Source organism: Anomaloglossus baeobatrachus, chromosome 5 (genome assembly GCF_048569485.1).
Source record: "Anomaloglossus baeobatrachus isolate aAnoBae1 chromosome 5, aAnoBae1.hap1, whole genome shotgun sequence".
Classification (NCBI taxonomy): Eukaryota; Metazoa; Chordata; class Amphibia; order Anura; family Aromobatidae; genus Anomaloglossus; species Anomaloglossus baeobatrachus.
The window spans coordinates 531,174,504-531,199,855 of record NC_134357.1 but is presented as its reverse complement, the minus strand read 5'-3'; the positions used below and the strand labels follow the sequence as shown (position 1 = coordinate 531,199,855).

Below are 25,352 nucleotides of genomic sequence, written 5' to 3'. Positions count from 1 at the left end.
CGGGGATATCTCCTGGGAACTGTCACTCATCATTGGAGATCGCATTTCTCTCGGCATGTTGCTGTGTTCAGGTGAGCATCTCCTTCTGCCCCGGGAAAACCACGGCCACGCAAAGTTTGCAGCACCATCTTTGCTTGCAGTCTTATCAAAGACAAACTCCAATTTACATTGCTGCTTCTGGTGCATCTTCCCTTAGGTCATCACGGGGACTTTTCCCTTGGTTAGTGCTGCATAAGTCACTCTTTGGGAAGGTCAGCTGCCGGAGCACGACTAGAACGCAGCCATCCGCCTCAGCTGCCAATCCGCTTGCTTTAGCTGATTGACTCAGTTGTGACTTTATCATGACACCCTTGGGTTGTCATGGCAATGATTGGGGGCTCTGTATCATGTTGCGGGGGTCCCGATCATGTGAGAGAGGGAGCACACTCTCTCTTCAAGCCCCTAAATGCTGCAATCACTAAAGATTGCAGGTATTTTGGGGGTTAAACAGCCAAGGATGGAACGGGGACCATTCTTAGATGTGAGAGCTGGGGCTCGGCCATTACATAAGCTGAAGTCCTGGTGGCGATCGCACGTGCACAGCTCCTGTGCCCACACGATCAACAGGACATACCCATACATCCTAGGTCGGGAACCCCTTACCAACCAAGATGTATGGATACGTCCAAGCTTGTTGTGAAGGGGTTAAAGTTTGAATGCCAAAATGCGTTGGTCTGTCATAACCTCTGTAATATGTCAGTCACAATTTTTTTTAAATCACCATAATAAAAGTGGTTATTTTTACCTTCTCATCACTGGAGCATTTCTATTTCCTGTACAAATAAGGAATCTATCGTAGATATAAATAGTAACTTATAACATGAACATCTTTATTATTGTAATATACATAAACTAAAGACGTTTATTCAGATAAGGAGATTGTTGATATAAAAAAAAACCTGTAATGAATAGCATATCACTGGGACTGAGAGTTAGAAAAAAAAGGAGGAGGACATGTTGAGTATTTTTTTGGCGACGAGTGAGGTGGAGGGGGTTGAAATACTCTTATCCATATAGTGAAAATAAATAAAAATAAAACCATGTGGTATATCTATGCTAATGTTGTATTGCTTTTTAGATAACCGATGTCTATTACTAACTGCATATATTTTATTAATAACGTAAGCTCTAACTTACTTTTCCTTTCTCATTTACTCATTTGTTGTTACTTTGACTGTCTCTGTTATATGTTTTCTTGTACAGTTTGTAAAAATATATGGGTTCTCCCCTGTATGAGTTCTCTGGTGTCTGACAAGACTTGATTTATCTACAAAACATTTCGCACATGCTGAACAAGAAAAAGGTTTCTCCCCTGTGTGACTTCTCTGATGGACAACCAAATCTGATTTCTGATTAAAACATTTCCCACATGCTAAACATGAATATGGCTTCTCTCCTGTGTGAACTCTCTGGTGTCTAACAAGACCTGATTTATCTACAAAACATTTCCCACATTCTAAACATGAAAAAGGCTTCTTCCCTGTGTGACTTCTCTGGTGTAAAACAAGACATGATTTCCTTGCAAAGCATTTCCCACATTCTAAACATATAAAAGGCTTCTCCCCTGTGTGTGTTCTCAAATGGATAACTAAATCTGATTTCTTATTAAAACGTTTCCCACACTCTGAACATGAAAAGTTCCTCTCCTCTGTGTGAGTTTTCTGATGGATAACTAAAGTTGATTTCTGATTAAAACATCTCCCACATTCTGAACATGAAAAAGGTTTCTCCCCTGTGTGAGTTCTCTGATGGACAACTAGGGCTGATTTCTGAGTAAAGCATTTCCCACATTCTAAACATAAAAAGGGCTTCTTTCCTGAATGAAGTTTCTGATGTCTAACAAAATTTGATTTATCTGCAAAACATTTCCCACATTCTGAACAAGAAAAAGGCTTCTCTCCTGTGTGATTTTTCTGGTGTTTAACAAGACTTGATTTGTCTACATAACTTCTCTCACAATCTGAACATGAATATGGCTTCTCTCCTGTGTGAACTCTCTCATGTCTTACAAGGTCTGATTTCTGGTTAAAATATTTCTCACACTCTGCACAAGAAAATCTTTTCTTTGTGCAAATTTTTTTATGAGTAACAAAAGACATTTTGAGGGACAAACATTTTCTATATTCTGCACTTGAAAACGGCTTCTTTGCTTTAAGAGCAGTTTGAATTTTACTGTCTCTTCTGTGACTTTTATTTTTATTAATAACCTGGGATGAATCAGAAGATAGGACCTGTTTAAAAGGATCAGATGATAAAACTGTGCTGTGAATGGATGATGGTATATCTGGAATAATGGAATGCACTTCAATCATATCTTGTTTGATCGCAAAGTCATCTGATTTAAAAATTGTCAGTTGTTCCTCAGATCTTCTGGTACAGTCACCTGCTAAAAATAAAAATTATTACTTTTGAATAAAACTTTCTTAAAAAATATATTTGTATATTTCTAAAATATCCATAGAAATTATAAGCTATGTACAAAAATTCTAATATTCGCTAATGGTAATGAGGCAGCAAGCGGGAGTGGACAGGCAGAACCGCTAGGTAGACAGGCAGAGTCTCTACTACTGACAGGTGAAGCAGGGACAGCTGAGGCAGACAAGATGGCAGTGGCGGGTGGGTACATATGGAGAGGCCAGGACAGGGTGATACGTAGGTGGACACAGGCACAGGACAGTGGGCAACAGGACCTGACAACTAGTTAGCTAGATGGACATGAACTAACTAATTGGCCATGTTGCTCAGTCACCTCCCCTAGTGGAAGGATGCCTTAAGTACCCAGTGCCTCTTAGAAGTGCGTTGGCCATTTAAGAGCGACGATGTGAGTGTGCCCTAGGTGCACCCCTGAGGGACCTGTGTGGTATGCACAGGCCCTGGGACCAGAAGGATGGAGACTCATATGTGGAAGACCGTGGGGAGGTGAGGCAGGGCGATGCAGTCCAGGTGCGGCGGTGAGTTAGTTGGCGTCCCTGTTGGGCAGAGGCAAAGCAGTGCAGGAACACTGATAATACAAAAATTAAGTTATGTACTGAAATAAAATCAGTTGACAATCTAACAATAGACCTCAGAGCAGGAGCGTGTAGAGCATGATGTATATTGATCAGAATGATACCAATAAAAACTTACCTGATCGGTAAATAAGTGTTATAAAATGGCAACCGAAAGTAAAAAGAAACTTTTAAAAAAAGTATGCACAAATTTTCTTCATCATTTAAATAGAGAAAAAAAAGATCAATGTTTAATATGAGACTGATGTGAGCAATTATATCTCCAGAAATGTTTAAAGCAAAAAGAATGTCGTAAAAGCAAAACACAATGGCAGAATTACATTTTCTCTTTCGCCTCATTGGGGGACACAGAACCATGAAATAGTCTGCTGCCAAATGGAGCCTGACACTATTTTTGCTTCTAAATAAAATTGGCTCCTCCCTGGCAGACTATACTTCACCTGCTAGAGCAGGCTCTCTCAGTTTCTAGTAGTGTTGTATCAGTTGGGGACAAGGTCTGTCCCAGACCTGTCTTAGTTAACCTTTCATTTCCTTTGAGTCTTTCAGATGGATATCTTATGGGAAACAGTAATTGTGCACCTTGTTTCACCCACGTAGCAACAGAAAATACAAGCTGTAATTGTTCTGTCCATATCCTCTCCCGTCAGTGTGGCCGGACCATTTGTAACTTTTCATGTAACTTTTTGTGTCCATTTTGGTGGAGTCGGAGTCAGTATAAAATGGACCAACTGCAACAATATATAATAAATTGGGTACAGCGGTTCAATGCAGTATGTGATGAATATTTTTTAATAAGAATTTGGGAAACTTATGAAATGTCCTATAAATGTCTGTTCTATTCCTGATCACAGAATCTAGGCTCTTCGTTCAGATGAATCTGTGCTGCACTTCAGCTACATCATATAAGTAGTGAACCTCCTCCTCTACAGATAAGGGTAAAAACAAAGACAAAGAATGCCTGCAATCATATCAGAACCGCTAGAGACTCTAGCGTTAACAGGAAAGTAGGATTAAGGCAAGTACTTCTTAAAGCAAATCTAAACTTTCAATAAACAGCAAAATGCCGCCAAACCAACCTAAGTTAGTATAGAGTGGTTGTTCTCCAGCCTTAAAATAATTAGGTCAGATTTGAGGTAATCTATGAAGGAGGATCTGATGGAGGCGATACTATTTCTCTAAACAAATTCATAGACTGCACTAATGTTATTCCGTACATTTTTGTTGAAAAAACATGTCCATGCACAGTCCATTGCATATTTACAATTTATTAAAGTTTTTTGTGTTCTGAACTTGTATTCCAATAAATATATTTTATATCCTATTTAAACAGCTTGATTATTGCATCATAATAATGATTAAAAGCCTAGTGTTACCTGTTTTTGTCAAGAACCCCCGTCGTTCTGGCCCTCCTTCCCTATTTTCCCCTCCCCCCCCTCCCCCCTCCCCCCTCCCCTTTCTACTGCCTCCATCAACTCGGGTTCTGTCATCAATTTTCCGACTCAATCTGAATTGGAAGAAATGGAGGCTTATATGCGTTTATAGAACGAAACTTGGGAGGCTCCGGAACTTTGGTGGACACGGACATGGATTTCTTGTAACTGTGTTTATGTTGGAATTACCATGCATATATCTATGTCTATGTCCTTATATCACACCCCTTTGCAGACATCTGCTTATCTATCCTTTTCTTCTTTCCCCTCTATTTCTCTTAAATAAGCACCACTAGTGGTGACTGTATATATTTAATAATGCATAATATGTATGTGCCTTGTAATGTACACACCACTGACAGGTGCCATTAGGGGATATTTTACATGTAAAGGTGCCTAATATATGTTTGTGCATTGTATGCTATATTGTATTTGACGGGACTGAGGAGGCTGGACTAGCGTTTGCATTGAGGGGAGGTCCATCTTACGTAGCACTGCAGTGGCATCCGCTTGTTGATTGGTATCGCGTCCGTGGCAACGTTCGTTGCGGCGGGGAACCGGAAGTACTATATGGTGACGTCACCGGAAGTCCTTACTTCCGCCGGCTCCCGGCCGCCGATACTGAGCCACGGCGCGCTCCGTAGCGGTCAGCCACTCCAGTGCACGTGGGCAATGGAGGTGTGTCTCTGACAATCAAGTCCCCTTCTTAAACCTCACCTTCTGCACTTTTTAACTATCGTCCCCCGACGAAGCACTTGACGAAACACGTGTTGGGACGTCGGTCCCCACGTGTCCTCCAGGACTCCCTGACGATCTGCTTGTTTTTGGTAAGCCCTCGTGCCTTATTTTACGGTAGACCGAGTTCTACTGCCTGGGCACCTCTTTACAATTATCTGAGGTTACAGCTTAGCTGTAGAGTGAACCCTGGCCATTGTGTTAGCCCCTTATATAGGCCTGTAGTTATCCCTTGCATTTTGTGCATAACCTGATAGAAGGCCATATGTTAAGATATTGGGCTATTGCTTAGTGGCACAATGGACCTTTGGTCCCTGTGTTGGCCTCCGTATGGGCATGAGGCCACCTTAGCACCATATTTGTATCAGCAGGTCTTATATGATATTTGACATCTATCCTGGGTCACGTGGGGTTTTTTCCCCTCTTCCTTCACTAACCCATTCCGGTTGTTCTTGAAATCTTTTTTGTACATCTTGTAATACCCTGTGCGCTAATAATTAATAAAATGTTTTATACATTTGCATCACGGTGTCTATGGGGTATTTCTATATTTTGGTGAATCTAAAGACTCTTGTGCTCTGTGTTTAAATGCATCATTTTCGAGTTGTTGCCTATAATTTCTGGATCCTCATGTTATACATGATAGTTTTTCTGTGGTTTATCACAGGCCTTTTCCAGGTTTCCATGGATTATAAAGCCCGCGAAAAAACGTGGGAAACCCAACTGGATAGAGTTTTTGAAGCTGGAGGGGAGGAGTTACCTACTACGAGTTCTAGGTCCACCTTAGACCGCATGAATAGTCTCAAAACCATGCTGAATAGAAAGACACGATTGTGGTGGAACGTGGCTTTTATGAAAAGATACATTGACAGGGGACTAGTTCCCAGGGGACTAAGAGTCAGGGTCTTTCCCTCTTTCGTGGTCTCAGATGAGACAGTCAAAACAAAGTGGGAGGAGGCCGCGTCCAACTGCTCCAGGATTTTCATGCAGCTCCTGATCGAGCTGAATGAAAAATCCATTAGCGATCTGGAGAGTGAAATTGCAGACGTTCAGGCCAACCTTGACTCCGAACTTACCCCTGAGGAACTGTCTAAATACAACGATTCACTTGATAAGGAGTTTTCTAAATGGGAAAAGGAGATCCTGAGTACCAAGACGAAGAAATACCAACGCGACGTCACAGACTATAAAAATGGTCAGGTTTTCCGCTGGCGAGGTACGTCCTTCCCCAAAAAGAAGAAACATCAGACCTCGTCCATGTCAATGTCTGCCTCATCCATGTCTTCACTGGAGGAAGACACTGCATCTGAAAACATCAGGAATGTAAGACCGAATACTAGATCAGCCCATGCTCGGAATAAACAGACCTTGGCGTTGGGTGGTGGACGGGTAGCCCCTCCTCCTCTGGCTCAGAAAAAAGGAGGTGATGGACATATGGAGGTAATTAATTTATCCAAGCATGTCCTCACCCCCACGCAGACGGAGGTGTTGAAGTTGGGGTTGTCATTTGTGCCCCAAACTAACTTCAATCTCTTTTCAGTGATCAAAGACCTCCATCTGTTCTTGCGGAAGTTGGTACTACATAAACTACATTCCAAGAGAGCAACAGGGGAATCTAGTACTTCCATCCGTGAACAGGAGGCTATTGCTGCGCTCGAGGAGCTAGAGGAGGAGTCCGCCCACCACCAATCAGGTAATTTCCCACGCCATACAATGCCAAGGTCTGCCACATTTCCGCCCTTGTCCTTATGCCCCCCGATTCAGATTTTCTGTGAATTAGTGTCAAAAGACATTCAGCAACTCCCACGGAGAGGGGGTAAAAACAATCTTACTAGACAACAACAAATGGCACTACGGGAGATTGAATCGTTGGACGGGGTTGTGATTAAACCTGCTGACAAGGGCGGGAATGTGGTAATCTGGCCAGTGGAGCTATATGAGAAGGAGGCATGGCGTCAACTGAGGGACCGGGAGGCATATGAACCTCTCCATCATAACCCAATATGCGGCTTCACCAACGACCTGGAGTTGATATTACTGAGGGCATTTGAGGAGGGCATTATCCCTAAAAAGATCTATGAGGGCCTCCTAGTAAAAACACCTGTTGTTCCAACTTTCTACCTCCTCCCCAAGATTCACAAAAACCCCAAGACACCTCCTGGGCGTCCCATTGTCTCTGGCATGGGAGGGCTGTGTGACGTCACATGTAAATTCATTGAACACTACTTACATCCCTTGGTGGAGACGTTGCCCTCCCATGTCAGAGACACTGCTGACGTCCTAAGGAGACTGGAGGGTCTTATCTTGGAGGAAGAGGCTATTTTGGTAACAATGGATGTTGAGGCCTTATATTCTAGCATTGGCCACCAGGATGGTCTGGCCGCCGTACGATTCTACTTGGATTCGAGTAGTCTCGATGGGTCCTTGTCCGCTCTTATTATGGAGCTGTTGGAGTTTGTGTTGACGCACAACTTCTTTGTGTTTCGAGACCGGTTCTTCCTCCAGCGGCGCGGCACTGCGATGGGGGCGGCCTGCGCGCCGTCTTACGCAAACCTCTTTCTCGGCTTCTGGGAGAGGGAGGTTTTCGGGGACGGCGTGCCGGCGAGCTCCCATGCGCAGTGTTGGCTGCGCTATATTGACGACATTCTGGTCGTCTGGGGGGGAACCGGCTCTGAGCTAGAAGACTTTGTGCGTCGCCTCAACTCCAACAGCTATAACATCTACTTGACCCATCAAGTCGGACCAAGGACCATCGAATTTTTGGACATTCGAATCTCGGTGGAATCCAATGGGGCTGTATCCACTACCATCTTTCGGAAAACTACTTCGGTTAATTCCCTCCTCCATGCTTCCTCAGGTCACCCCAGGTCAACGGTGAATGCCATCCCGACGGGCCAGTTCCTGCGGTTACGCAGGCTGTGCTCGTCGGATGATGGTTTCGAATCCGAATCAGGGGATATGAGGGAGAGGTTCATAACGAGGGGTTATAGTAGGAGATCCATCAAAAAGGGATACCAGCGTGCTAAACACTCCCAGCGGGACCAGCTCCTATCTGGGAATGTAATCACAAAACCCACGTCCAGTCCGGTGGCGAGATTTATTTCCACCTATTGTCGACAGTGGGACCAAATCAGAGGCGTATTAAACAAACATTGGGCCATTCTCCAGACTGAGCCCTCCCTTCGAGGCTATTTACCGGAACGCCCCTTGATGACGGCAAGGAGGGGTAGGAGTCTCAGGGATACATTGGTGCATAGTCACTATGTTGCCAAGAGAACCCCCCTCTTTGGATGTGGTCCCCAACGTGTCGGTTGCTACCCTTGTGGTAGCTGCCGTGGCTGCCAGAACATCATTCGGGCCACAACCTTCTGCTCAGCGGACGGAAAGAGGGAGTTTTCCATTCGGGCATATATCTCTTGCAGCACATCTGGCGTAATATATTACGCCACGTGTGGCTGTAACAAGATATATGTCGGTTTGACCTCACGTGAGCTCCGAATTCGCACGAGGGAGCATGTGCGTGATGTTCTGGCGGCCAAAGAGGTCACCAACCCCGAATCCCTAAAAACGATACCCAGACATTTTAGGGAGGTCCACAATTGTGACCCTACATCCCTTCAGGTCCGAGGTATCGACAAGGTACATCTAGGAATTCGGGGAGGCGACCTCAAAAAACGGTTGGCACAAGTGGAATGCCGTTGGATCTTTGTTTTGGGTACCCAGGCACCATATGGGTTGAATGAACGGCTCTCCTTTGCCCCATTTTTATAACTAGTGGATTCTCTTCTTTTAAATTGTTCTTATCCCCATAATATGGTGTCTTAATATGAGTCCGACTGGGAGGGAGGGGAAAGCTCCTTCCAGTTAGATTCAATTAACTCGATTGTTGGTCTTTGTGGTGGTTGAATCCACCATGAACACGCAACAGAGGAGTGAATAGCTGCGTGGCCCCTAGCGCATTTATAACGTTTCTTTTCATGCTGTATGTATTTGGTTGTCCTATGACTCTTTTAACAGTGTGTTTTTTATTTCTTGTTTAATTTTAAGGGACCTGTTTTTGTCAAGAACCCCCGTCGTTCTGGCCCTCCTTCCCTATTTTCCCCTCCCCTTCCCCCCCCCCCTCTCCCCCCCTCCCCTTTCTACTGCCTCCATCAACTCGGGTTCTGTCATCAATTTTCCGACTCAATCTGAATTGGAAGAAATGGAGGCTTATATGCGTTTATAGAACGAAACTTGGGAGGCTCCGGAACTTTGGTGGACACGGACATGGATTTCTTGTAACTGTGTTTATGTTGGAATTACCATGCATATATCTATGTCTATGTCCTTATATCACACCCCTTTGCAGACGTCTGCTTATCTATCCTTTTCTTCTTTCCCCTCTATTTCTCTTAAATAAGCACCACTAGTGGTGACTGTATATATTTAATAATGCATAATATGTATGTGCCTTGTAATGTACACACCACTGACAGGTGCCATTAGGGGATATTTTACATGTAAAGGTGCCTAATATATGTTTGTGCATTGTATGCTATATTGTATTTGACGGGACTGAGGAGGCTGGACTAGCGTTTGCATTGAGGGGAGGTCCATCTTACGTAGCACTGCAGTGGCATCCGCTTGTTGATTGGTATCGCGTCCGTGGCAACGTTCGTTGCGGCGGGGAACCGGAAGTACTATATGGTGACGTCACCGGAAGTCCTTACTTCCGCCGGCTCCCGGCCGCCGATACTGAGCCACGGCGCGCTCCGTAGCGGTCAGCCACTCCAGTGCACGTGGGCAATGGAGGTGTGTCTCTGACAATCAAGTCCCCTTCTTAAACCTCACCTTCTGCACTTTTTAACTATCGTCCCCCGACGAAGCACTTGACGAAACACGTGTTGGGATGTCAGTCCCCACGTGTCCTCCAGGACTCCCTGACGATCTGCTTGTTTTTGGTAAGCCCTCGTGCCTTATTTTACGGTAGACCGAGTTCTACTGCCTGGGCACCTCTTTACAATTATCTGAGGTTACAGCTTAGCTGTAGAGTGAACCCTGGCCATTGTGTTAGCCCCTTATACAGGCCTGTAGTTATCCCTTGCATTTTGTGCATAACCTGATAGAAGGCCATATGTTAAGATATTGGGCTATTGCTTAGTGGCACAATGGACCTTTGGTCCCTGTGTTGGCCTCCGTATGGGCATGAGGCCACCTTAGCACCATATTTGTATCAGCAGGTCTTATATGATATTTGACATCTATCCTGGGTCACGTGGGGTTTTTCCCCTCTTCCTTCACTAACCCATTTCGGTTGTTCTTGAAATCTTTTTTGTACATCTTGTAATACCCTGTGCGCTAATAATTAATAAAATGTTTTATACATTTGCATCACGGTGTCTATGGGGTATTTCTATATTTTGGTGAATCTAAAGACTCTTGTGCTCTGTGTTTAAATACTTCTTAAAGCAAGTCTAAACTTTCAATAAACAGCAAAATGCCGCCAAACCAACCTAAGTTAGTATAGAGTGGTTGTTCTCCAGCCTTAAAATAATTAGGTCAGATTTGAGGTAATCTATGAAGGAGGATCTGATGGAGGCGATACTATTTCTCTAAACAAATTCATAGACTGCACTAATGTTATTCCGTACATTTTTGTTGAAAAAACATGTCCATGCACAGTCCATTGCATATTTACAATTTATTAAAGTTTTTTGTGTTCTGAACTTGTATTCCAATAAATATATTTTATATCCTATTTAAACAGCTTGATTATTGCATCATAATAATGATTAAAAGCCTAGTGTTACCATTTTACTGCAGTAAATTTATTACAAACATGAGTAATATATGAGGGAGTCGGAGTTGTGGAGTCGGAATCAGGGAAATTAAGGAGTCAGAGTCAGAGGTTTGGCTTACTGACTCCACAGCCCTTCTTTGCATGCATGACTTGTAACACTTAAGCGGGCTTTACACGCTATGAGATCGCTACAGCGATCTCGTTGGAGTCACGGATTTTGTGACGCACATCCGGCCGCTGTAGCGATGTCGTTGCGTGTGACACCGATGAGCGTTTTTGCATCGTCGCAAAAACATGCAAAATCGCTCATCGGTGACATGGGGGTCCATTCTAAAATATCGTTACTGCAGCAGTAATGAAGTTGTTCCTCATTCCTGCGGCAGGACACATCGCTCCGTGTGACACCGCAGGAACGAGGAAGCTCTCCTTACCTGCCTCCCGGCCACAATGCGGAAGGAAGGAGGTGGGCTAGATGTTCGTCATGCTCATCTCCGCCCCTCCGCTTCTATTGGGCGGCGGTTCAGTGATGCTGCTGTGACGTCGCTGTGACGCTGAACGAACCGCCCCCTTAGAAAGGAGGCGGTTTGCCGGTCACAGCGATGTTGCAGGGAAGGTAAGCAGTGTGACGGGTCCGGGCTATGTTGTGTGACACGGGCAGAGATTTGCCCGTGTCGCACAACCGATGGGGGCGGGTACGCACGCTGGCGATATCGGTACTGATATCGCAGTGTGTAAAGTGGACTTAAGTTTTCTTCTTGTCAATCTGTGCCCTATCATGCTGCCTGTACCCATTCTGGCTTCCATGGTAGTAGCTGCCCATGGGACCCCTATGACATCAGAAGAGTATATGGCCCCTCCTGCATGGGCTCATGATTTAGCTCAATCTGTAGCTGAAGTAACTAGAGTTTCCAAGACGGTGGTTATGTTTTGTAGAGCATTTGCAATTGACCACTGCCACCCCAAGAACTCCAATGACCGCTGCAAGGTATTTGGATCCTCAAGCCACCCCACACTGGTATGACTGGTCGCAGATGCAGTCCATACGACCTCAGGGATCCTCCTCATCCCGGTCCTCTCTATAGGGGAGGCACCTTGGTTCCCTTTCTACTCCTCTTGGGACACTCTTTCCTTAGCGCTCAGCTTCAAGTTCTAATTAAGAATCTGTTTTAGATCCATATCAAGTGGAAAAATTGAGGGAGATGGTGAACAGTTTGGTGTCAGCTGTTGATGCCTCTCTAGGAGTAACAGCTATGACACCCTCTCCTGTTACCGACACAGGGTTTTTATGAGAAGTGAGAAAGTGCCAAGGTCCTTTTTTAACCATGAAGAATTTTAAGAGGTCTTACAAAGAGCTTGGGAGCACCCAGACAAACATTTTCAGAAGCGTAGCTGTATGGAGGTGTTATATCACTTCCCTGCAGAACTGGTGGCCTCTTAGTCTACTTCACTACTGGATACCTATGCATCTCGCTTATCCAAAGTGACCACTCCGCTGCTGACAGAAGTTACGGCTCTTAAAGATCCCATGGATAGACATTCAGAATCTATGGAGCCTTTGACATGGCAGGTTTTGCCTTTTGTTCAGCTGGCCAAGATCGTTAATCAAGTTGCGCAGGTCAGGAAATATTTCTATTCAGCATCTTTAGATGCAAAGAAGTGTTCTGCCCATGTGGCAAGTAATTACATGGAGATCCACCGTATGCTTTGGCTTAAGATGTGAAGGGCAGACATAGCTTTAAAGATTCTGTGTCGGGGCTGCTCTCCATTTTGCAGTCAGGATTGGAGGTAGGTCTGGCGCTTAGTTCCCTCTAGGGTCAGGTGTCCGCCACGACTATTTTGTTCCAGAGGTCCTTGTCTTTCAAACCTCAGGTTATGTCCTTCTGATTCCTTGTTTATTATACCAGTGGGCCTTTGTAGGGGTCAGGCCACTTTTAAAGCAACCATTTCCCGCTTCATCCAGACTGCAATTATCCATGCCTATGTGTACTAAGACTAGGGTGCCTCCATTTAGGGTTAGCGTACACTCTACACGAGAAGTGGGAGCCTCCTGGGTGATACATCATCTGTTATTGGCTTTGCAGCTCTATAAAGCAGCAACTTGGACATTGGTGTATACATTTTCAGAGTTTTACAGAGTCCACACATTTGCCTCAGCAGATGCAAGGCTTGGCAGGAAGACACTGCAGGTGGCAGTAGCTCAGTCTTCTGCTTGAGTTGGGGCCAAAGGCCAGGTAGTAACAGAGTATCATATTTCATTTTTTTTAGCTGCCTGGTGACAGCTTTAGGACACGCCATGGCTAGATAGATTTTAATACTCACCGGAAAATCTGTTTCTCGTAGTCTTCATTTGGGGACTCAGCTCCCTCCCTTGGTTGCCTGGTTGGGCATCTGGTTATATTTTTTTCTCTTCTTTACACAATTCCTTTTCCGTTCTATCTACTCTTATTGCTTTTTCACAAAACTGAGGAAGACGGACTCCGCAGGCAAGGTATAGTCTTGTGGTGAGGAGTCAATTTTATTTAGATGCAATAAAAGTGTCTGCCACCAGGTGGCAGCAGACTATCCCAGAGTTCTGTGTCCTCCAATGAAGACTACAGAAACAGATTTTACTGTGCATAATAAACACTACTCTTTTCACCATTTCGTTCCATAATTCCAAAAAAAATGCAATTCCACAATTGTTTTTATATTTACCATGTTCAATAAAATTTACCTGACAATACGGTTCTCCAGGTCAGTAACATGACGTAGATACCAAACATGAATACAGTGGAACCTCGGTTAATGAGTAACCCAGTTTGCGAGTATTTTGCTATAGGAGCAAAGCTCTCTGTAAATTTGTAACTCAGTTTACAAGCCAGCTTTGCTGTATGAGCAAATACTCACCGCACACTCTTCCGGTTCCGTACTTTCACCGCGCTCTGACCTGCTCTTGCAGTCCACACAAACACACACAACCACACACACATCTTATGCTCACCTTACCTTCTGTTCCATCGCTGGCCGCATGGTTCTTGTAGTTCGCCGCTGCAGGATGTGTATCGGGTAACCATCACGATGATGGAGGAACTTGTGCTGTCAGCCGCTTTTCAAAGGCAGCGCGCTGACCAATCAGGGGCAAGCGGCTCCTGCCTTTGACGTCAGCGGAAGTTCCGGTATCGGCCGTGATGGTTACTCGATACACATCCTGTACCGGCGAACTGCAAGAACCAGGAGGCCGGCGATGGAACGGAAGGTAAGGTGAGCATAATATGTGTGTTTGTGTGTGTTTGTGCATGTGTGGAATGGCACAATAGGGGACCAGGATGGGACATTGCACAAGTTGTGGAACAAATTGTCTGAGCTTGCATTATTTCCTATGGGAAATCTTGCTTTGTTAGACGAGTAACTTGGTTAACAAGCACAAGCCCAGAACGGATTGTTCTCGTTACCCAAGGTTCCACTGTAGATTTTTTTTTATTTGAGCGGTGAAAAAAAAATTCAGAAACTTGTATAAAAATTTTTTTAAAAAAGCTTTTGACGCCATTTTAAAAGTCCCATAACGTTTCCTTTTTTCGGGATCTGGGGCTGTGAGAGCTTTTTTTTTGCGCCCTAAGCAGCTGTTTATACTGATACCGTTAAGGTGTAGTTACAATGTTTTGATCGCCTCTTATTGCATTTTTTGCAAAGTTTTGGGGGCTAAAAAACATAATTCTGGTGGGTGTATTGATTTTTTTTCTAGTGATGTCATTTGCAAATCAGATTAATTTATTTTATATTTTGAAAACTTGGACTTTTACAAATGCAGCAATGCCGAATATATGTTTATCTTATTTTTAATGGGGTAGTGATTTGAACATTTGGATTTTATTTTTTGAAACAGTTATTTTACTTTTTACTGTACTTAATCGTCCCCTTAGGGAATTTGAACCTGCGGTTGTCTGATCGTTTGTACTTTGCATAGCAGTGCTTAAGCATTGCTATGTATTGTGAAAAATCACGATTTCCTATGAACGCCAACTACAGGTTGGATTTCTTAGGAGTGTCGTAATGATTGGCATGGGGGTGTTCAGCAGAGGCTGTCATAATAAACCATCGGCGCCCTCTGGTCATGCCATGGGAATGTATTATGAAGCACCCGCCTGCTGATATGTGTTAAATACAGCTGTCAGAGATTGACAGAGTCATTTAGCAGATTAAAAACCACAGGCGGAGTGTCACTCTACCCACAACCGTGAGAAGCAGATGGTGGTAGAGTAACACAGCCATTATGCAACGGGAAAGATGCAGGCTCGACAACAAAGTTAGGGAGCCAGCCAATGACGTACCAGTCACATGTCGGTTTTGGGGTTAAACAATGGGAAATAGTTGTGAATTCTGCTACTTGTCTTATTTAAAGGGAACCTGTCACCAGATTTTTCACTATTAAACTAAAAGTATCCCCTTCTGCAGCTCCTGGGCTGCATTCTATGAAGGTTCACCTTGGCCCTGACTCCCTTTCCAGACGCCAAAAATAACTTCATAAAACCTGGCCGTTAGGTATGCTAATTACCTCTGTTGGCCAGATGGGTGTGCTCATTATCTGCTTCTGTCCCCTCTCCTGCCGCTGATCGCCATCCTCCTTTCTTGATTGACATGATGACGCCTCCGTTATCATCCTCATCGAATTTTCAAATCTCGTGCGTGTGCAGTTATGTCGGCTCGCACAGGCGCAGTTTGCTCTGCCATATCGCGGGCAGAACAGAAAACATAGCTGCCCTCGCATGCACCGGTGAGCTAAATGCGCAGGCGCGAGATTATGGGCGGGTACGAGGATGACGCTGGTGAGGTCATGCACAGCGCCGACCATAATCTCGCGCCTGAACATTTAGCTCACCGATGCAGCTATGTTTTCTGCTCTGCCTGCGATATGGAGTGGTAGGAGGGGGGACAGGAGCAGAAAATGAGCCCGCCCATCAGGCCAACACAGGTAATTAGCATGCCAGGTTTTATAAAGTTATTTTTGGGGTCTGGAAGGGGAGTCAGGGCTAAGGTGCACCTTCATAGAATGCAGCCCAGGAGCTACAGAAGCTGATACTTTTAGTTTAATAGGGAAAAATCTGATGACAGGTTCTCTTTAATTCAAATGAGAGAATATGTTAATTTACGGTTATTCAGAGGTTGCACCATCCCCGGCTTTTATACATAATATCAGAAATATTAAAAATACAAAATGTCTCAAGTGTAACTCAGAGGCGGCAGGTCTATTGGGACGGCCGGGAAATTAGGGATCTGTGGGAACCGGTTATCGCATTTGTTGCCGAGAGGCTGAATATTGTTTTGTCATTTCACAATCCAATTACTTCACAGTTATTATCTTCAAGATTGGATAACTTCTAATAATAATTTTTTCTAACAACAGGTTAGGCCAAGTTACACTTCCAAATATATTAATTGCTAAAAAAGAATAAGCAAAGAGTTTTGGAAATATGGGCAAGAATTATTGATTGAAGAGTTTTCTCTTTTCACTGCTCTGAATGGGTAAGTGTCGGGGATACAATTAAATAGAAAAGGGAGAAAAAAAACAAAAAAATGCTAATTGCAGATTTCTTGTGATAAATGGAATCTGTCAGCAGGTTTTCACTGTGTAATCATGGGGTAAGGAATAAAACAGAATTCAGTGATCTGTCATATGTCATGCTGATGTTTACTTACACGGAAGGTTTTATCATTGCAGTGATGATCATTGCTGTGTCTATCTGGATCTGCTATATTGTCTGACTCCACCCCCACCTGTGAGTAGCAGCTCACTGTCTATAGACATTACACATAAAGAGCCTGGTGTGGGTGGGGTTAGCTTTTTTAGCTCTGCTGCATTGCTACATCAAAAAACTCTGTATCGGAACTGCTGCAAACAGTAATCTAAGTGAATCATGGGGTCTCTTTGCCTACATCATGCTGCTCTCAAATAAGGTAGCAAAAATCTGCTGACACATTCCCTTTAATGGTCTATTTTGATCATATACAATGCTGGCCGAAATTGTTGGCACTCTTAATTTTGTTCAAGTGGCTAAAGTATTTCTCCTAGAAAGTTATTACAATTACTCATGTTTTGTTATATACGTTTATTTCCTTTGTGTGTCTAGGAACGACACAAAAAAAACCCTGAAAAAAAGGTAAATTATACATAACACATACATTCACAAAAAACTTCAAAAATGGGCAGAACAAAATTGTTGGCACCCTCAAGTTAATATTTGGTTGCACACCCTTTGGAATAATAACTGCAATCAATTGCTTCCTATAACCATCAACAAGCGTCTTACTCCTCTCAACTGGACTTATGAACCGCTCTTCTTTTACAAACGGCTCCAGGTCTCTCATAGGCGTTCAATGGGACTTAAATCTGGACTCATTGCTGCCACTTTAGAACTTTCCAGTGCTTTGTGTCTTCCATTTCTGGTGACTTCTTGAAGTCTGTTTGGAGTTAATGCCCTGCTCATGGACCTATGACCTTGGACAGAAACCCAGCTTTTGATATTGGGCACTACATTGAGACCCAAAATTCTTTGGTAATCATCAGATTGCGCACACTCACAGCACCCAGTGCCAGAGGCAGCAAAACAACCCCAAAACATGTTTGAACCTCCACCATATTTGACTGTAGGTACTGCGTTCTTTACTTTGTAGGCCTCATTCTGTCTTCGGTAAACTGAATAATGTGCTTTACCAAAAAACTTTATGCTGGTTTCATCTGTAAACAAGACACTTTCCTATAAGGATTATGGCTTACTCAAGTAAGTACATTATGGAAAACTGCAGTCTAGATTTGATATGTCTCTGTATCAACATTGGGGTCCTCCTGGGTCTCCTGCCATAGCATTTAATTTCATTCAAATGTCGATGGATAGTTCACACTGACACTGATACACCCCAAGCCTCCAGGACAGCTTGAATTTCTGTGAAACTTAATTGGCACTGCTTATCCATCATCCAAACTCTCCTGCATTGCAACCTTTCATCATTTTTTCTCTGCCATCCATGTCCAGGAAAAATAGCTACAGTGCCATTGGTTGTAAACGTTTTTGATATTTTTCAACAATGTTTGTGCTCAAGGTCTTAGATAGTTCTCTTTTCCTCCCTCTGTTCTCCATGCTTAGTGTGGCACAACCAGACACACACTGCAAAGATTGAGTCGATTTCTCCCCTTTTTATCTGGTTTCGGGTGTGATTTTCACATGGTCCACATCTGTTACTTGTCACAGGTAACTCTGAATGAACATCACATGTTTGAAACAAAGTTGTTTACCCACAATTTTAGAAAGGTGCCAACAGTTTCATCAAGGTCATGTTTGGGATTTTGTGTGGAATTATGTCCAATTTGACTTTTTTTTCGTGTTGTTCCAATAAACACAAAGGAAATAAACGTGTTTAACAAAACATTAGTAATTGCAATAATTTTCTGGGAGAATTACCTCATTTTCTTGAACAATTTCAAGGGGGCCAACACGTTCGGTTATGACTATATATCATCAATTATAGACAGTAGACACATTAAAGGGAATCTGTCAGCAGGTTTTTGCTACCTTATCTTGGAGCAGCATAATGTAAGAAAAAAGACATTGAATCCAATGATCTATCCCATAGATTACTGGGTGCAGCAATTCTGATAGAATCAGATTTTAGATTTCAAGGGTGCCATCACTTTCAGTCCTGACTGTAAATAAAAAAAGACACGGACTGGTGTCTCGTAATAAAAGTAAGGCCCACCATATAGATTATATTTTTCCTCACATGATTTTCTAAGTTATCAGCACATTCTGTCATTAAACTTTGACATTTAGAGACCTGGGATGGTAAGGGTCAGACTCTTCTAATTCCAGAGAGTAGGGTGCGTTCTCCGGGCTGTAATCTCTGGCCAGAACAGATCTCACTCCACCAGAAGGACATTCAATGCCCAAAGTAATGGGGACAGTTTTGGTTTAGCAGGAGAATTGTGACTGTTTGATTGTGATATGGCCGGACTACACCGCAGATAAACTAGCCACACACGGTGATTGAGAAGAATGTGTGACTTCTCTGCATTTAGTGGTTACTACTCACCTGGGTAGTTATATGTAGGCATCTCCTCTTTACACCACTCATCACCCCTCACATATATCCCTGCAGTATTAATATGGGTCAGATCTTCACCCTGAAACAAATATTGTAATAGTCACAGACAGATGGAGAAGTCACATCTATGATCAGGTCTAATCTCCACCGTTCTCATTACACAAGTGTTAAACATATAATACTGGTGGATAAAACAAGACTGAGCACAAGACCTTCACAGCCGTCTACACATCATAGGGAGATTTCATGGCACCTTCTCTCCATCTACCTGATGATCCTGAGGAACAATGGGATCTTCTTGGTTACAGTCCTGTGGAAGAAGAGGACGGGGACATCTCTCTGGTGTTGTCCTCTTACTGGATAGAACTGGAGAAAACACATACAGGGACTGAATTCATTTCTTACGTACAAATAATTACCGTATTTTTCGCTTTATAAGACGCACCCCAAATTTAGAGCTAAAAAAGGTAAAAAAAAAAATAAAAATGGGGTTCATCTTATACTGCAGTGTTGTCTTAGTGTTGTCTTACCAGAGGGGGGCAGCAGTGGTGGTGAAATAGGTCACAGGAGGCAGAGGTTCTGCTGCCACACGCGGCGGGTCAGTGGCTGCAGGTGCACGGCGTCCGTGGTGGCAGGCGTGGCGAGTCAGTGGCAGCAGGTCAGTGGCGGCAGGCACGGCGGCGTCCGTAGCGGCAGGCACGGTGGCGTCCGTGGCGGCAGGCGCGGCGGGTCAGTAGTGGCAGCGGAAGGCGCAGTGGGTCAGTAGTGGCAGCGGCAGGCGCGGCGGGTCAGTAGTGGCAGCGGCAGGCGCGGCGGTTCAGTAGTGGCAGCAGCAGGCGCGGCAGGCAGGTCAGTAGTGGCAGCGGCAGGCGCGGCGGGTGAGTAGTGGCAGCGGCAGGCGCGGCGGGTAAGTAGTGGCAGCGGCAGGTGCGGCGGGTAAGTAGTGGCAGCGGCAGCGGGTGAGTGGTGCAGTAGATCGGTGCGGTGAGTGTATATGACTGTACCTTGTGGGCAGCAGCCGGGTGCCTGCGTGCGGGTGGCAGCCGGGTGCCTGTCGGTGCCGGCTGCCTCTCTGTGTGGGTGGGCGGCTGTGCGGCAGGTTTCCCAGTGTGACCGCGGTCCCGTTTTAAATGATGGCGCCCGGAGCAGCGCCTGCGCAGATGGAGCTCTCATCCAAGAGCTCCATCTGCACACGCGCTGTCTCCCGGTGCCATCATTTGAAACTGGGACCACTGACACACTGGGAAACCTGCCGCACAGCCGCCCACCCGCACAAAGAGGCAGCCGGCACCGTCAGGCACCCGGCTGCCGCCCACACGCAGTCACCCGGCTGCCGCCTGCAAGGTACAGGCACCCAGCTGCCGCCCACACACAGGTACAGGCACCCGGCTGCCACCCGCACGCAGGTAAAGGCACCCGGCTGCTGCCCGCACGCAGGTACAGGTACCCGTCTGCCGCCCTCACAGAGGTACAGGTACCCGGCTGCCGCCCGCACACAGGCACCCGGCTGCCACCCGCTCGCAACCACAGGCACTTGGCCGCCCGAACGCACCAGATCGCCCCCCCAGGTAAAGCTATATTTGGATTTTAAGACGCACCCCTCATTTTCCTCCCACATTTTTGGGAGGAAAAGTGCGTCTTATAATCCGAAAAATACGGTATAGGTCATGTGTATTTAGTCCTGTCTATTACCTGGTGATGTGAAAGGCTGGGGAACCTCCATTATAACGTCCTTGTACAGATCTTTGTGTCCTTCTAAATACTCCCACTCCTCCATGGACAAATACACGGCGACATCCTGACACCTTATAGGAACCTGACAAATACAATGATACTGTCATCCCCCGATCCCTTCATAGTGTTACTGTATAATGTCCCAGCATTCCCAGGAGTGTCACCTCTCCAGTCAGCAGCTCAATCATCTTGTAGGTGAGTTCTAGGATCTTCTGGTCATTGATATCCTCATGTATCAGGGGGTGAGGTGGAGGCCCTGTGATTGGGCTCAGGGGTCTTCCCCATTCCTCAGACACAGGGTCCTGACAGCGCTCACTAGAGGTCTTCTTCACTACTGTGTAATCCTGGTTATGGAGAGACACAGTAATAAATCTCACTACAGACATTTCCAGAGTCCTCACCTCTCCAGTTCTGTCCATCTGTTATTCCCATAGATAAGAATGATGTAATGTGATGTCATCAGAATCTCTCACCTCTCCAGTAAGCCGGAAGAGGATCTCTAGGGTGAGGTGTATTATCTTCTCGGCCATCTTGTCTCTGTGCTCATCCATGCTTGACAGGTGGAAGTTGAAAAATAATTAAGAGATATAAGTTAATTTTGTATTCTCGCCTCGCATGGACTGGCACATGGTAATGAAAGACGTGCATGTTGTATGATCAAACTAAAAAAAAAAGTTAAAAGCTAAGAACTAAAAAGTAAAAAAAAGAAACGTTTTAAGCTAAAAAACCCACACTAATCAGTTTTAAGAAATATAACTGTCATGCTAGGTACAGGGGAAGTACCAAGTGAAAGGGAAGGGGAACCCTAAGTCTAGGGAAGGGGGAAATAGTGACCCCTGATAAAACCTACCGCTCATCCCTGGTGTCACTCACTACCCTAGATAGGTCCCACACCCAAGCGCCAAGCTGGATCTCTGACCCTAGGTATCCCTAGTACTGGACCCTAAATACGGAAGAGGTGGGATGAGCTCTTCGTCAACCCCATTAAACACTACAGAAGACAAAAGGAGGACAGACAGGGGGAAAATGCATGAACTACTTATCCACAGATGACTCCGTAGAAGTTCAGCAAAATTTCAGCAATGATACCACAGATGAAAACAAGCCTCCTGCTTGCAACCAGAGCTTGAATGGACTGAATAATATCACCAGCACAATGCCATGGAAGATAGAAGTATTTAAGCAGATGGAAAATACTCATAATCAGTAGCTAATCACAGAGTGCAGGTTCAGAACATGACCACATGCTGTGGTTTCAGGCAGAGACTAACTGAGCCAAAGCTGTGAGCAGTGATATCCCTCAGTTTATCTGCGGTCACAGCTGGAGGTTTTCATGGTACACCACCTGTGACCGCAGGTAAACTGACTTCAGGTGACATCATTGAACTCAGTGACCCCACCTCAGATGAACTGAGTTCACAGACCAGCATCTCCTGGCAGAAACCACATTTTACCTATGGTCACAGATGGGGCACCCTGGGAACCTCCAGCTGCAACCGCACATAACCTCATTGACTCCACCACTCACAACTGCTGCTAAGTCAGTCTATGCCTACAGCCGCAGCGAGCAGTCACGGTCTGTGCCCGCACAATGCGACAGAATGTAGCACAGTCTGGATCGTTGTAGGACCTCATGAGGATTATTATGGAACTGGGTGTTTTGGGAGTTAATAAAGGGGTGAAAGAGGGTGTTTTTTGTATTTTATTTCAAATAAAGGATTTTTCTGATGTTTGTGTTTATTTCTTTTTACTTACCGATTAGTAAAGAGGGGGTCTCATAGATGCCTCCCATCACTAATCTAGGGCTTAATGGCAGATGTGATCTGTCATTAACCCCTTATATTACCCAGATTGCCACAGCACCAGGGCAATCAGGATGAGCCTTGTAAAGTGACAGGATTGTCTCAACTACTGGATGTAACAACTCTGAGTGGCTGTAGGCTGCTCTTTTTAGGCTGTGAGGAGCCCAATAACCATGGGTCTCCCCAACCTGAGAATACCAGCCCCCAGCTGTTGGCTTTATCATGGCTGGGTATCAAAATCTTGGGGGACCGCATGTTTTTTTTTAATTATTTTTTTTTAAAAAAAAAAGCTGCATGGGGTCTTTTTTATTTTGATATACAGCCAAGATAAGCGCATGGTTGGGGGCTCCAGCCTGTAGCCGTTTGCTTTAGCTGTGCTAAATATCATAATATGGTGAGATCCTATGCCAATTTATTTATATTTATTTATGTTTATCACCACTGTAGAGATGCAGACAGCCAGTGTGATTCCAAGCAATCAGACATGCAGTCAAGCAGTTTTATTTTTCTTTTATCTGAAACCAATTGAGAGTTTACTTGGCTTCTCTGTTGTGGATCATTGTCTTGCTGAAGTGTCCACCCTTGTTTCATCTTTATCATCCTGGTAGATGGCAACAGATTTTTTTCAAGAATATCTTGGTACATTTGTCCATTCATCCTTCCTTCAACCATATGAAGTTTGCTAGTTCCCTGTGCTGAAAAACAGTCGCACAACATGATGTTCCCACCTCCAAATTTCACTGTTGGTATGGTGTTTTTGGGGTGATATACAATGCCTTTTGGCATCCAAACATGGTGTGCATTATGGCATCAAATAGTTCAATTTTGGTCTCATCTGACCAGACTATATTCTGCCAGTATTTCACAGGCCTCTCTAAATGTTGTAAAGCAAAATTTTAAGCATGCTTTTTGTTCAGACCATGGAAGTTTAGTGAACTACTTATTGTTTTCTTTGAAACAATTGTACTTGCTCATTCTAGGCCTGGCTGCAGCTCTCCACATGTGGTCTTGGACAATTCTTCTCACTCCTTTGAAATTTTGTGGGGAGCACCTGGTTTATAGTGACATGATGATCATTCCACATATAGATTATGGTTCCAACAGGGTTCACTGGAACCTTAAGTAGTTTAGAAATTTTTATGTAACTAATGCCATCAGTATGTTTTCCAACAATAAGGTTGTGAAGGTCTTGAGACAGCTCACCTGTTTTACAACACATGAGATGTTTCTTGTGTGGCACCTTGGTAATGAGACATATTTTTTTTAAGCCATCAGTTGAACCAGCTGATATTATTATCACTAAGTGAAGGATTGCTCTCTAATTACTGATAGATTTCAGCTGGTGTCATGACTTTCCATGAATTTTTTCAACATCTATTTCTTCATGTGTTCAATAATTTTTCTGGACAGCTATGGTTTAATTTCTTTGCTTGCGTGGATTGAATGGGTTGTTACGGACATATGGTTAGAAATTCATGTCAATAGCACCTTTAGAAATATATTTACTTAGAAAATTGATGACATGTTCAATACTTATTTCACCCGCTGTATGTTTTATATATAGGTGTGGCACAACTTTGATGCACAAAATAAGATTAAACAAAACATGATGCTGAATGTAATATCGAAGGGTGGCTTTAAACGCTTCGATATTTGTCCCGATATCGCAAGCATGCGACCCGCCCCCATTGTTTGTGCGAAACGGGCATATTGCTGCCCGTCGCGCACAAAATCGCGCACCTGCGTCACACATACTTACCTGCATAGCGACGTCGCTGTGAACGGCGTACCGCCTCCTTTATAAGGGGGCGGTCCGCTCGGCATCACAGCGACGTCACTGAGCGGTCGCCCAATGAAAGCGGAGGGGCGGAGATGAGCGGGACGAACATCCCGCCCACCTCCTTCCTTCCGCATTATGGCTGGCGGCAGGTAGGAGATGTTCCTCGTTCCTACGGGGGTCACACACAGCGATGTGCACTGCCGCAGGAACGAGGAACAACGGGAAAGCGATAGTATCGATAATTGGGAGCGGACCCCCATGTCAATGAGGAGCGATTTTGGATGTTTTTGCAACGATCCAAAATCGCTCCTTGGAGTCACACACTACGAGATCGCTACAGCGGCCGGATGTGCGTCACAAAATCCGTGACCCCAACGAGATCGCTGTAGCAAACTCGTAGCATGTAAAGCCCGCTTAACTCATAAAGAATGTCTGGTAAGATTTCTAGACTTTATCAAATTTTGCTGTCTATATATTTGGAGAAATATCCCATTGTTAGTATATGTTACTGGGAATATGATATTGGGTCTGTTTATTGATGGACAAGCACCATTGAAGTGGTCCTATCTACACTGAACAAAAATATAAACGCAACACTTTTATTTCTCCTCACGTTTCATGAGTTGAACTCAAAGATCCAAGACTTTTTCTATGTACACAAAAGGTCTCAAATATTGTTCACAAATTTGTCTAAATCTGTGTTAGTGAGCACTTCTTTGCCAAGATAATCCATCCACCTCACAGGTGTAGCATGTCAAGATGCTGATTAGACATCATGATTATTGCACAGGTGCGCCTTATGCTGGCCACAATAAAAGGCCACTCTAAAATGTGTAGTTTTATCACGCAACACAATGCCACAGCTGTCACAAGTTTTAAAGGAGCATGCAATTGGCATGCTGATTGAAAGAATTTCTAACTGAAGGCCACTTTACACACACAGATAAATCTTAGGCAGTTCTGTGGTTGCAG

General features: G+C 44.5%; 1 protein-coding gene across 2 annotated transcripts; it reads right to left on the bottom strand.

Moving 5' to 3' along the window:
• Positions 1–848: 848 nt before the first annotated feature.
• On the bottom strand, positions 849–21,346 carry LOC142312123 (uncharacterized). Of its 2 annotated transcripts, none has more exons than XM_075351010.1 (6): positions 21,272–21,346; positions 20,963–21,142; positions 20,757–20,880; positions 19,333–19,430; positions 19,053–19,143; positions 849–2,425 (listed from the first exon to the last, which is right to left on the bottom strand). In XM_075351010.1, the coding sequence occupies exons 1-6, from the start codon at positions 21,326–21,328 to the stop codon at positions 1,191–1,193; spliced, it is 1,785 nt and encodes a 594-aa protein (XP_075207125.1). In that variant the 5' UTR covers positions 21,329–21,346; the 3' UTR covers positions 849–1,190. The 2 variants fall into 2 exon arrangements, with proteins under 2 accessions (XP_075207125.1, XP_075207126.1); XM_075351011.1 differs by having other exon boundaries at positions 849–2,422.
• Positions 21,347–25,352: the final 4,006 nt, after the last annotated feature.

Excerpts from the sequence above, each read along its gene's own strand:
- LOC142312123 (XM_075351010.1), bottom strand. The coding sequence starts at position 21,328 with ATGGCCGAGAAGATAATACACCTCACCCTAGAGATCCTCTTCCGGCTT. Across the intron at positions 19,144-19,332 it reads TTGTTCCTCAGGATCATCAG|GGTGAAGATCTGACCCATAT; the intron begins GTAGATGGAGAG and ends TATTTGTTTCAG. Across the intron at positions 2,426-19,052 it reads GCCTACATATAACTACCCAG|CAGGTGACTGTACCAGAAGA; the intron begins GTGAGTAGTAAC and ends TTTTATTTTTAG.